This window comes from Echeneis naucrates, chromosome 20 (genome assembly GCF_900963305.1).
Source record: "Echeneis naucrates chromosome 20, fEcheNa1.1, whole genome shotgun sequence".
Taxonomy (NCBI): Eukaryota; Metazoa; Chordata; class Actinopteri; order Carangiformes; family Echeneidae; genus Echeneis; species Echeneis naucrates.
This window is the reverse complement of record NC_042530.1, coordinates 11843879-11857870: the sequence shown is the minus strand read 5'-3', so window position 1 is coordinate 11857870 and position 13992 is coordinate 11843879. Positions and strand designations below refer to the sequence as shown.

The 13992-nt window shown below is 42.1% G+C and overlaps 1 protein-coding gene across 1 annotated transcript; it reads left to right on the top strand.

The window, feature by feature from the left end:
- Positions 1–3791: 3791 nt before the first annotated feature.
- On the top strand, positions 3792–12537 carry c1ql3a (complement component 1, q subcomponent-like 3a). The gene is made up of 2 exons (XM_029529401.1): positions 3792–4406; positions 12303–12537. The coding sequence occupies exons 1-2, from the start codon at positions 3816–3818 to the stop codon at positions 12480–12482; spliced, it is 771 nt and encodes a 256-aa protein (XP_029385261.1). The 5' UTR covers positions 3792–3815; the 3' UTR covers positions 12483–12537.
- The last annotated feature ends 1455 nt before the right edge of the window (positions 12538–13992 follow it).

Below are 13992 nucleotides of genomic sequence, written 5' to 3'. Positions count from 1 at the left end.
CAGTTTGCACCATACCTACTCTGTCCACTACCGATGTCTGACGCATGTCCATGGCTTAACCAGCATAAGGCAGCACAGCCACAGAAAGTCCTCTCATGCCATGAAAGACTTGTTAGTTAGTATGATAATAATGATTTAAAGAAAAAAAAAGTTAAACTTACAACAAAACGAACGTGCCGCCATAACAACGCATTGGAGTTGTCATCTTGAGATGTCCTGATGCCCTGATATTCCCTCATGCTGCTGGCTGCTGTCATGTCATCAGGCTGTCATCTGACTGAGGCGCAACACCCACCAAGTGATAACGTCCTCCTGTGATGGAGAAAAGCAGCAACACCTCATCAAGCATGAGCTTCATCAGGTCACTCACATAATCTAAAAAAGCTGGCAGATTCCGTTCTACTTGTAAATGATACTGTTTCATGCCGGGGATGTCTCGGTGCCAGTGTGGATAGTCTCGGTCTTGACAAGAATAGGCGAATCTTTATCATGAAGAAACCAAGGCAAAATCTGTGATTCATTAAGGCCACCTGCGCAGTGCAATAGCGAAACGTGTAAATCGAGCTTCCAAAGCGTACCGATGTATGTATTTAACAGTAAAAAGTAAAATGTATTTATCAGCACTTTTCACAGATATAAAATCTTTTAAAGATCGACAGAAAAAAGGTTGAAAGCTATGGAAATGCAAAAAGCACTGTGCAGGATTATTAACAGATCACACAAGCGCCCAAACAAATGTGTTTATGTTGTACACATTAAACTGCTCCTCCTAAACCTTTTTTTTTTTTTTAAGAAAAGTTTGATTGCAATGTGTCTCCAAGCATATAAATTCAGACAGACAGAAAAAAATGTATCTTATTTGACCCAATGGGGGCAAACGGATGCAGTCGATGATCCACATATGGAGCCTGACCAGGCAGTGCTCTGAATATAAGAACGAGAACTTTAAACATCTAGCAGGGAGGAAGTGAAGTGAGGTGAGACGGTCTACTTCTATTTGTTTCATAATTGCTGCCATTGAAATATTTAGATTCTTTTGTTCTCTTGTGCAGTGTTGGTTCTGCTATGATGTGTTTCATTTGCATTACTTTGACTTGTGATTTAGTGTTTTAAAACTCCCTTGAACTCCCTGATCGTCACCGCCAGATGTGATGTTATGATCAGCACGTGGAGCTGGACAGAGAAACACGAGGAACGTTCTGTTCATAAGTTGATTTGGAGCAGAGCATCATTATGTCTCAGCTGCTACCCGGTTATAGAGCAGCTGTTGTGGTGTAGACGTAAACGCAGCAGACTCAACAGCGCGTCGGCCCCTAACAAGATATCAGTTCAACGTTAACTGTGTTGGTTTAGATTCAGGTCAGGGGATCAGAAGGTGAAACGAGTTCAACACGATGAACGCCAATCCGAAAATACAGATGACAAATTCTGATGTCCAGTGTTGTCTTCCTTCCACTGGTCTATTTTAAAAACTCAACAATAAAAACCTTTTCTATTTGGTGCGCTCTGGGCCGCTCCGTTGGCCTTTGGACTTTTGAAGAGCACGTCATGAAAAGCTTGCTTCCTATTATCATACGAACTATCTCCAACATGAAACTGTTGCCAGGGTCAGCGGCAACGCCCTTTTTTCTGTCTATCTCTGAAATGATTTGAACTATCCAGCCCAAACTTCGACTGGCCCCTCATTAAATACTGGATCTCTGAACAGCTAATTAGTCTGAAAGCTAAGAGTGCTTTTCCAGCTCTAGGCTATACTGTGTATAGAGATTATTTTATCTGTCTCTCTCACATGGCGTTTTAAAATAGGAATGTTAAGTGCATGTGTACAAAGATATTATGTACGTGTATATGTGTGAATTTACATGTCAACAGATATCTTATTTTCATTGTCACACTGATGATGTTTTTCGTGCTGTTATCTCGTTTTATTCTTTTACTCGTGCCTCCTTTGTCTTGCATTTGGCGTTTCTAAAGCGCGTTCACAGTGCTTGTAATTGCTATTATTGTTAAAGCCCTGACCAGTTTCAGCCCGCTCGCCTCTGTTTGACTTTTCTAAGACATCCACGGCAATTAATCACTCACTGTGCTGATATCGAGTGAAGTGCCAATCCAATGATCCTCTGTTACCTTCACAGCTCATTTTCAGGGACTCTCGATAAGTAAATGTTTGGAGACCTAATGAAGTCAGAGAAAATGACATCAGTTTGATTTTAGAGGCATCGATACAACGTTTGCTGCCTCTGCATCCTCCTGATCCACAAGACAAATGGCTTTCTTTAAAGGGGTGGATTCGGATATGGATGTTTAAGACGCCTCCTTACTAATTTTAAGACACTGCTGAATTGACCCAATGAGGTTGGGCTCATCCACTCACCCCGAATCAATATAGCAATATCTGTTATCATTGATGTTAATAAAATGTGTCCTTTGTGCGTATACATGAAATGTAAGAGAACCAGTGTGTCCAACAGACCTGACTGATGTTTGATGTGAGTTAGATAGAAAATGAGTCTCCACTGGTAGACACGCCCTCCTGGATATAACCATGCTGGCAGTCTTCTGTCCCACACTGAGAGAAGCTTTCTGCTCTTGTTGCTGCAGGGGTTCAGATCCTCTAACATCTGTGCCACCGTGCTGTGGGTGCGTTATAAGGCCGGCGCCGTATTCTACGCCATGGTCTGCTAGAGCAGTCCCTTGGAGCGCAGTTGACAATGACACGTCAGCTCAGTCCTGCGAGGGTCCAGGTCCCAACCTGCACCCTCTGCATGTGTCCTTGTGGTTATTTTGGGACGATTCACGTGTTCCCAGCATATTTCTGCATTCTGTTGCTTGAAAGCTGTAATGAAAGCAGTGAAATGTTTGACTCAAACACGAGGTATGTGCTCGTTACCATCTTAACCCTCTGACCTCAGTTTGATCAGCACAGGCAGAAAGAGACAGATCAGTCCAGAAGACTCCAAACTTAAATGTAAGTAAACGCGTGATCTTAACGCTGCCATCTGAGCTTCAGGTAGAAAAGGCAGCGGATTGCTTGGTTGATATTCCCTGAGTAATTAAGTCCATTAAATAGTCAGGAGAAAACGCATTATCCCTTGAAACCAAAGGAGGCAGGTTAGTGGACAGAGACCCCCACCCTCTCAGATCTCCGTGCTTTAAATCTGATATTCAGGGAAATGACTGCAGGGAAGATTTTTTAAAACTGCAACTTCTTAATTCCCCACCCGACAAAGATAAGGAATTTGGAAAGGGACTCAGATTCGACAAAATGTTATCAGTCCCACTTGAATAGCCTCCCCTGTTTCTATTGGATGACAGAGAGTCTGAAGCCCCTTCCTCCCCCTCCCTTTCCTCAGCTCCGGCTCTGTCCCTGCGCCTTTGACTCCGTGCGCTCTGTACCAGGCAGACGGTCTAAGTGGTCCTGATCCACCTTAAGAGTTCAGCTGCTGTGCCAACACTTTGGCTCGGGGACCTGTGGATCACGGAGGGGGGCCAGACCCCATCGTCTCAGAGATGCTGAATCCAGAGATCCCGGCGCAGTAAAAGGGGCTCAACTTTCCGCCAAAGTTGAACAAGCGGCGCATCAGCAGAAAAAGTCTGGAGAGGAGAGAGAAGAGGACTCCGAGGGGAGGGGGGCTTTAAAAAGTTCATTAGCATTACCTACAAAGTGTAGCTCTGCTACATTTTTTTTCTCTCTTTAAAGGGTTACCTCTCCATCCAGCAAAATTTCACCCAAAAGCAGACAACAGGATCATCCTGCGCTGACGCGGCTGGTCGGCAGGAAGCGGCTGGTCGCGGCGGGGGTCCTGGGGGTCGTTATGGTCCTGGTCTTGGTCATCCTCATCCCGGTTCTGGTTAACTCGGCGGGAACGGCGGCGCACTACGAGATGCTCGGCACCTGCAGGATGGTGTGCGACCCGTACGGCACCAAATCTCCCACCAGCACCGCCACGGCGGACACGGTCCGGGACAGCAGCCTGGTGCAGTCTTTACCCACGTTTATCCAAGGGCCGAAGGGGGATCCGGGTCGGCCGGGTAAGGCGGGTCCACGGGGACCCACCGGCGAGCCGGGACCGCCCGGTCCGGCGGGGCCACCTGGAGAAAAGGGTGAGCCGGGCAGGCCCGGGTTGCCGGGTCCTCCGGGATCCAGCGCGGGCGCAGGAGCCATCAGCGCGGCCACCTACACCACCGTGCCCAAGATCGCCTTTTACGCGGGGCTGAAAAAGCAACACGAAGGCTACGAGGTGCTCAAGTTCGACGATGTGGTGACCAACTTGGGCAACCACTACGATCCGACCAGCGGGAAGTTCACCTGCTCCATCCCGGGGATTTATTTCTTCACCTACCACGTCCTGATGCGCGGAGGAGACGGAACCAGCATGTGGGCGGATCTGTGCAAAAACAGCCAGGTAACACAAAACTGTGCATGCTGCAGCAAATGTTAAAGAGTCCGTGTGAACCGCAGGACAGCTTCTGTTACGTCACTCCACAGTTACACACAGCTGAACCGTCAGCTCCACAGACATGACCACCAAGGGTTTAGTCCACATGTGTGGCAGTGAGGACAGCGACATTTGTAGCTAGAGGGATGGAAATGATGACAATCCTGGCTGGGTCAGAGGTCAGATGTCCTTCATTTACAGTTCTTATAAAAGGATCTGGTTTGTCCTTTGCTGTTTTCTCAAAATAGTTGTACAAAAAATGTGATAATTGTTTTGTGATCTGAAAAGATTTCATTCGATATTAAGCATTTCTATTGTTTCTCAGCCATTAATCATGTTCAGGTGAACAACCAACATTACAGCGTGGAACGACTCATGCAAGTCTTAAATTCAGTACTGTAAAAGAAAAGAAGTCCACATCACATCACTGATGTGTATAACAATAGAGTTGTGCGTTATCCATGCATTTAATGCTTTCTATAGGTTACATAACCAGTCGTCATGGTAATAAGATGTGTATATTCTACTGTATACATTGTCTGCAAATATGCATTGTTTTTTTTACATTATTATATATATTAGTGCATTTAATATTTTAAAAGAAATTATTCTATACATGAATAGAATTTCTTTAAGTGAAGACTTACTCGTTAAAGACTATAGTTTATGTTAAATATTACCTGAATGTATGGAAATAACTTTTGCTTACATTTATACAGAAATGCAGCAAAATAAAATGTCATGCAAGCTTTTGAGATTCCTCAACTCAAATTCTGTTTGTTGGACTTTCCCACAAACAATTTCACTGACTTCATAAGAGACACCAAAATCGTGAGAAACCAACAAGAAGTACGACATTTATTTTTGTTGATATAACAATTTAAGATTATAATGTTTATTATTATCATTATTATTAATAATAATATTAAGCCATAGGACCTATTTTTGCTGCCTCCTCTGCTGTGCGTTTGCTCCATCTTGGTGTCCTGCTCTCCATGCACCTCTGTAGATGCCCGTAGTGATCAGGCTGTCAGCAGCAGATCTAATCCATGGGGCAAACCAGTGTTGCAGCATCGCTCCACCAAGCACATCCCTCCTGCCTGTCAGCCAACTACTATAATGCTGCTGCAGACGGCAACAAACACGGCAAACATCTCTGGGATTAAACCAGCAGAGCCGCACCCCGTGACAAATCAAATTCTGAAAGACATGTTTCAATTAGGACCAGTGCTACTGAGACCTCTAAACTGCTGAGAAGGGGAAACAACACAGATCTCTGTAAATTATTAACACATGCTGAGGATGACCAACATCTTGGTTTGGTAAAATAAAATAATATAAATTGTCCACATTAAAGCAAAATATCTTTTTTATTTTATTTATCAACATCGAAATTTTGGAAATATAAAAAGGAAGCTTGGTAAAAAATAAAAAAAGCCAAGAAAATCGCTAACCTAACTAACCGCTAATGTAACTCCAGTTACCCAAGTGGAGTTCACTTCTGAGGTATTTGCGTACTATTTGAATTTCCGATTTAATCCAGGTTTGTTTATACATCTGCTGCACTAGATTTCCATGAAATACCTTTTGCTTTCTTGAAACTATTCGACTAGTGTGTGTAAATATTACTTTCATTTTACCTTTACATACAAAAATATGATCACCTGGCTCATCTATGAAATTGAAAGGCTGTTTACTTGTCTATGCAACAATATTTAATAACTCTGGCTGGGACATTTCTCCTTTCAAATATGTTGTTTTTTCCAATGTGAGTATTTTGTTTGTGATGTTATTTGAGTGCTTAGTCCATCAGTCCTTTAAAAAAGACTGAGCCTCAAATAAGTTGATAATTACATACATTTAATCATTATCTACTTTTTGAACAATGGAAAAACTACTTTATATGTCATATTCATGGAGAACAATTTAACCAGAAGAGTTAACGCGATCAAAGAAACAAAAGGCACAGAAACTAAAAGTATATTTCAAACTTGCAGCTTAAACTGACAGCAGGATTTCCTTCCAAAGATTAATGAAGCATTTCTGATTCTGATTCTCATCCTGATAAACAGAAAGGCGAGAGGAACAACCAGGGCTGTATATAGTAACAGGGCACCACCAGCTAGAGGGGCACCAACGAGGAAGAAATCTTACTGAATTCGTTTAAGGTAACATTTCTGACTGCCACTTATTTTGTGGAGCGCACAATTAACTACTTAGCATGAACCAAGTATAACAAAACATCACAACGTAAATCACATTAGAATAACACTTATTATCAGAATATAAATAACAGGTTTGAAGGGATTTCCTAAAGTCATTTTGTTGTTTGTATGTAAGTAGATTTAACAAGACAATATGAAATTAAAATAAAAATGTCCTGAGAGGGACTGCAGGATAAAGATTTCGATTCAGATTAATAAACGGTACAGTGCTGTTTGAATAATAGATGTCAAAAGCTCCACTGTGTGCTGCAAAGCTACAAAATCCATATTTTGACCAAAAAAGTAGTCATGTTTCTTCTTTCCACGAATATTGCAGAAAATATTAAACGTGACATCATATAGAATTTCTCTAACTGAACTCAATTATTGTATTGTTGCAAATGCACAGAGGGGACGCTGCACGAAAATGGAAGAAGTCTTTTTTTTTTTTTTTTTTGCTCATATTTTTGCCTGTTTGAGAAGGTGACCCAATGTTTACACCTTCCCTCACCAGCCCTCCTCGCGTGTGTTACCAAACTAGCTGCCAGCTATTTATGACAGCATTACCACCTTAAATTATGTTACAAAGTAATCTCAGCTCAGTGTGATACATTTCGTGTGATTTCAAATTTCATTTGATTTAAGTTCTGCAGGTAGTAACAGACTGGTGTGTGTTTTCCCGTGGCGGCTTACGCTTGCAACATAATATGGAGCACCGTTAGTGCCATTAAAACGTATAAATCTGAAAAAGAATAAAATGTTATATGGGGAAAAAAATAGAGGAATGAATGAAAATAAATATGGCTCAATGAAGACAAACCAAAAAACTAAAAATTTGTTCTGTGTATATTTAAATACAAAATATTTATTTTATTATCTGTAGAAACTATAGTTGTTGTTTTTTTTTACTTTGTTTTTTATAACATATATTCCTTTTTACATCTTTACCTTTCCTTATGGAGCAGGTCGATTTTTCTTTCCCTTTTGGATTTTGTTTTTCTTTGAAGGGCATGTTATTAATGAAGTGGTTTTTTTGTAGTTTTGGAAAGTTCTGAGAAGTCAGCTCCTGCGCATATTGCTGGAGCCATTTATGGAGGACAACAGACAGTAGATGCAATGAAGCCTTGCCATGATGTTTCCCTCTCTGATTCAAACTGGTGTTATATTTGCCGATTTCATGCCCTCCGTTTATTTCTTCCTCATTCTTACTACATAATACAGCTGACTGATCTAACCGGTGTGGTTAAAACTGGCAAAATGTTGGAAACAAACTGCTACTCATGGTCTTCCTGTGGGGAGTGTAACACCAAGCTGCTTTTTGTTTATGTAACAAAAATATCTTTACTCTTTCTGGTAGAAGTTGTTAAAAATCGATGCTTCCCTGCTGCAACCTACTCTTCATTTACAGGATAAAATATGTTGAGCCGTCAACCGAATCTACCTCAGTGTGGCAGAGGGATTTATGTGTCTCAATGAGGATGCAACTATGTTGTCGGGGTTCTAGCAGAGAGACCAGGTTAAGAACGATCCAACAATCCTCCAAACTGCCTTACCTTGCCCAGAGCAGAAAAACCGAGGCGTGGAAGGGGTGCTCCAGTATCCGTTGACTGGGCCTTAGCCCATGGGCCCTGAATTGATGCAGCCTGTTGAAATGATATGCAGCCGTTTTTCTAGGGTTTCATCTTCAGGGACTGGGTAGAGAAGGTTATCTGTATCCCACTTGAAGTCTCTGAGGGGAAGGCTCTGAGAGTTGTGTGAGTCCATGCTGTTTTAAATATCTGGCCTTTTTGCAGCAGTTCCTAGGAAGGGCACAGTTTAGGGACTATATTTTTTTCTGTGCTGCTCTTCGACTCTGCTGCCTGATTTAAACATGGTGTGGTGTGTTTGTTGTCGGAGCAAAGCGTTTCCAGGCACATCTGGCCTAAGAACAATAATCTTTGTGGCCATCTTCTTTGATCCGTGCCAGTATGTCTTGGACATCTGAATGGTTGGATTCAGTGTCAGCAGTAAAGCAAAGCATTGTGCCACACCATTGTGTTGAGGAGGGAGCTTTGCTCTCAATATACCATTCAATAAATGTCTTGACCTTCACCTACCATCATCAGCTCTGGGTGGTGACTGAAAGAATGAGACTGCAGCTGATATGAGTTTTCTTCACAGGAAGACTGGGTTAAGCCTTAGAGATTGGGCAAAGTGCTTTGACATCCAGAGGGACATTGGAGTAGAGCTGCTGCTCCTTCACCTTAAAGGTGGAGGTGTTTTGTACACGTCCGACTGGCATGAGGCTAAATCGATAAACGGGAGAGAGATAATATACCTCATCCAGCCTGGGAACACCAGGGAACACAGACTATGGGTTCAAATATAATCCCAAACTATTTCATGCTGTTAATATTTGCGATCATGTTATTATCTAATAGGGGTGTTGTTGTTTACATCCTTGTTCCTTCGGGGTTTGGTGGTGTGATGATATCTCACCGTGCGCTCCTGACAGACCACAGTCAGGTCTCTGTAAACATTCACGGGCATTTTAGGCATTTGAACAAATGTTGTCACTCCATTCGCCGTCCCTCTATAATTCATCAGGGTGTGACGCAGTACAAACACTGGGTTTATTTGACAGCGCTTCAGGGAGGTGAACTTTTTTTCTCATAGACACCATCGCTCCTCTCTTTCGACGCATTCAGCTACTTTGCTGCTTGTGAACGGGATTAGGGGAGCTCAAGTGACTGGCCACTACAGAAAGTGACACCTCTCCAGTCTTGCCGCTCCGCTCCGGACTTGGCTGTGGGAATCCAACCTGTCAGAATACAATGTCCCTGTACAAAAAGGCCAGCTGTGACATTCTTTACCACGCTGGTGCAAAAGGTCATAAATGATCCACCACAGATGGACAGGAATATTGAATGAGGCTTTTCTCTTTATCATCTTGAACCTCGAGTAATACTTGAGGTTCAAGAGGCCTACTCAAGGATGAGCAGGCCTTTATTTTATTTTGAAGTTGAATGCCTTCCTGAGTCTTTGCCAGATAAGCAGTCGTGGCTGCTCACACTATGTGAGTTTTCCCATCCATCAAGAAGTGATTCTTCTTGAGTAGAAGAAGTGGCTATCCTGCTCTGCTCTGTTTATCTCTATAATACCCTCAAACATGAACCTTTAATTTGTGCCTTAATGACCCATCCTCTGCAACGGAGGTGTTAAAGGACCAACACCTTGTGTGGTGATCAGGCAGCACAGGGATATGCTTAAATCTCACGCACACTCTGCTATTGGTAAGAACTGCAAGCTGTGTAAGATAATACAGTGCAACTTAACTTAATAGGTTTTAAAGCCTAAAAAATTAGCATCAGGTCCTGATGTGATCTGAAAATTGAGTATATGTCAGTTTTAAATATATGAAGGCCAACAAATAATTATTTTTCATAAACTAACAAAAATAAATTAATAAAAGTTTGATCCACTAGCAATAAACTCACAGTACTGCCCTGCCACATTTTTCTTGTAAAGCATGCTGTAGTTAACGTCCTTCAAGAAACGAGAGAGAGAGAACCAGACAGTTTTCCAGCCATCATAAAACATAAAAAGAATATGAACATGAACAATGAGCATTGCAAGTAGGAAGAATGGAGATTAATTGGTGGAGGGTGAGCTGGGTAAAAAAAAGAAAGTGACTCTTGGTCCAACAATAGTACAATGGAGGGAGAGCACATCGAGCCGCTTCTGGACATGACAATTGCGTAACTGGACCTGTAATTGTTTACTTCAGCTTGCACTATTTATTGGTTATTGTTTTGAAGCGGTTGAAGCGAAGATCAGGAGTCAGTTGGGCCGTACTGTCATCGGACTCCTTGTTTGGGTCAACGATGGGTGATTCTGGCGCATGTTTTTGGGAACACGCTGCTGCAGACTGAACAGATGGCTGATCACATGCTTCCATCCTGGTGGTGTGGTGGAAACCTTGGTTCAGTGCTGTATAAAAAAACAAAACTGTGATGGCAGTTTTGCCATCAAAGTTGCCATCGCGGCAGCAAAACTTTGGTTAGGTCGGGAAACAGGAAACGCAATCCTACCCAAAACATTGGCTCAATTACTGTGACTAACCTTGTAAAAATCATAAATCATCTGGGCAGATAATAGGTGTTGCAAAATGATCCCAGCAACAAACAGTCTCATTAACATTCTGCACTGTGTCGTATTTTCTTTTATGCAGTCAGACACAACCACTCCTGTCATATTTTATTCTTACTTGAGTCATTTCGCATCAGGTTAACAGCTGGCAACTATTAGATGACAACAATTACACTGCAGGAGTGGAGAACATTGAAGTTAGCGAACGCTCCTTTGAATGGCTGTCATTCCTAAACAGTATCCAAAAACGATAATCTGTTGAAAAATATAAACATGTACAATGTTTTCTTTGACAGGTTTTGTTCAGTGCTCAAACAATGAAAGCTATTTTTGATGGATTAAGACTCTTGCACCTGTTTACCTGCCACTGTGACTTGTTTATACGCCAATATCAATATATGCAGTAAAAATCTGATGAAATATCAGTCTTTGATCTGAAATGTTCTCATTTTGCATTAGGATGAGTGATTTGGAAATGTCAGATAGACCGAGTCACTAACTGTCCGTAAGTTGCTGACTGAATGATGACTGACTGACAGACTGACTGAGACACTAACTGGCTGACTGTGTAACTGACTGACAGACATTGTAGAACTGATTGACTGACACTGTCACTTGGTGACAGATAGACACACAAACAGGTGAACTGACTAGGTGTCTAACAGGGGGACGGACGGATGGACCGACTGAGTGTCTAACAGGGCTGACTGAGTGTCTAACAGGGGGACAGACAGGTGGACCGACTGAGTGCCTAACAGGGGGACAGACAGGTGGACCGACTGAGTGCCTAACAGGGGGACAGACAGGTGGACCGACTGAGTGTCTAACAGGAGGACAGACAGGTGGACTGACTGAGTGTCTAACAGGGGGACGGACGGGTGGACCGACTGAGTGTCAAACAGAGTGACTGAGTGACTCACTTAAAAACAGATGGACGTGATAGATTTGAGTGATGAAGTCAGCCTGTTGGTCAGTTTGAGAGGCGTTTGAGAGGTTCAGACCAGAGGTGGTTTTACCCATGGAACCTCAGACGTCATACATACTAAGCACACACAGTGAGCCCTTTCCATCCCCTAGTTTCTGATTTATTTTTTATTAAACATATTTTTCTCAGTTGTATTTGGTTTAAAACTTCTTCATTGCTCTGATTCACTCTGGTTAGACCTGCAAAATCACCGTCATGGGAGCTCTGAGCTGTCACAGCAGCACTAGTGTGTGTTGTCACGCTGCGCTGATTTTTTTTTTTTTTTTTTTCCTGATATTTGCTGTAGCAGCTGCTCCTATCTCCTCACCCTTCCTTGTATATGTTGATTGATTTTGCTAAGTTCTGGTTGAATTTGCTGACTACACACAACCATTTCAATTTGGTAAAAGGCATTAATATTTGACTGACAGAGGAATGGTCTCTGCATCCATATTTGAAAATAGATGGTTTTATAATTTATGCACTAATTTCCTGTTTCACACTTCTTCTGCTGTTGACGTGCTGACTTAATGTGTATGATTTGTGCCTGTGTGTGTTCTCCTGCAGGTGCGGGCCAGTGCCATAGCCCAGGACGCAGACCAGAACTATGACTATGCCAGTAACAGCGCTGTGCTGCATCTGGAGCCGGGAGACGAGGTCTACATTAAACTAGATGGAGGCAAAGCACACGGAGGCAACAACAACAAGTACAGCACCTTCTCTGGATTCATCATCTATGCTGACTAGACGACAACACATTTGTACGGTCAGCTCTTATCTGCCTTGTGGCCCAGTCCTTCTCCAAATCTTCCCACTACCACTAAGATGCTCAAGACTCACACTTTTAAACATGTGTGGAGAAACCATTATGAAAATACCTTCATAACCTGTGTATTATTTTGCTCTCCATCATCACTGTCCACAGTGAAAGAGACTTTGGACAATAACAGAAATGAAATGGCTGAATTATCGGTGTGGGATCAAATTATATCTTCTCTCTACCATTACAACATCACACTTAAAGCTGATGTCTTTACATTAATGTCGTACTGTGATGGGATGATGGCGTTAAAGGTAAGAGGAAGGAGTTGTGTTTGTGAGTGTGTAAGTGTGTGTGCGTGTGTGTGTGTGTGTGTGTGTTGAGGGGTGTGGGAAAGGTGGAGACACCCTTCACTCTTTAATCTGATTGGGCAATAACCTGCTTGTCAATAGACAACATTTACGTCAGGACAGGAGAATCTTTGACGGTGGAAAAATGAGAATGAAACAGAAATACATCAGCTGATGTGTAGTTCTTAAAACTGTCAATTCGTGCCAGGTAATTGACTGTTGGATGATTTTGTGCAATACCTATTATAATAAACTATATTCATGGTGATAATTAATAAGAGTGCCTTCAGTCAGTGTGTGTGTGTCTCTTTTTTTGATTGTCTGCTGTAAATATAGCTTTGAGAGGTTGGTAACACTTGAAGTTCACTTGGAGCAGATTATAGAGGCCAGTGTGCTGATGGGAACCTTAAATGCAGAGGACATTTATTTTTTATTTTTTTGCTTCCTTTCTCAGGTCAGTGCCTCAACACAAGCGTGTCTCATCCTCTTCCTTCCTCTTATATCCATTTCCATCTGTTGGACATTATGTAGGCAGCGCAGTATGTTCAAATCCCACCCAATCACTTGAATTAATCACAGGTGGACTTGAAATGAGTGTAGAGAAACATAGAAGGCACCAATCTAAACTTTATAACAAAGGGTCTTAATACTTATGTCGATGTGACCCTAACTCTAACCCTCACATTCTTTCCCTTGAATAAATTAGCAAAAATCTAAAACTGTTTTCCGTTTGTCATTATGGGGTGCTGAGTGAAGGTTGATGAGGGTATGTTATGCATAAGCTATCGCAATGAAGCAAAATGCACAAGCAAGAACACGTTGCAATCAAAATGTGGCATAAGCAGTCCCAAAGTCGACAAGTCAAGCGACCTCATGTTCAAATGTCACATACTAACCAAAGTACCAGGATTCTTTCTGATCAATTTGAAATCTAAAGTGCAACAGGCTGATAAACTTATCCACTTTGGTAAAAAAAATAGCAAATTGGCTCAATTAAAATAATTCCTGTTTTATCGGGGTCGAAGAAGAAGAAACTGGGTTACTGGGTTGAGAGAAAGAGACCTGTGTCTCATCAGCATAACAGTAACACGTCATGGCTCAGAAAACTTTACCACCTTCTTTACCGTGGAATCAGAGGAAGCTTTAG

Excerpts from the sequence above, each read along its gene's own strand:
- c1ql3a (XM_029529401.1), top strand. The coding sequence starts at position 3,816 with ATGGTCCTGGTCTTGGTCATCCTCATCCCGGTTCTGGTTAACTCGGCG. Across the intron at positions 4,407-12,302 it reads ATCTGTGCAAAAACAGCCAG|GTGCGGGCCAGTGCCATAGC; the intron begins GTAACACAAAAC and ends GTTCTCCTGCAG.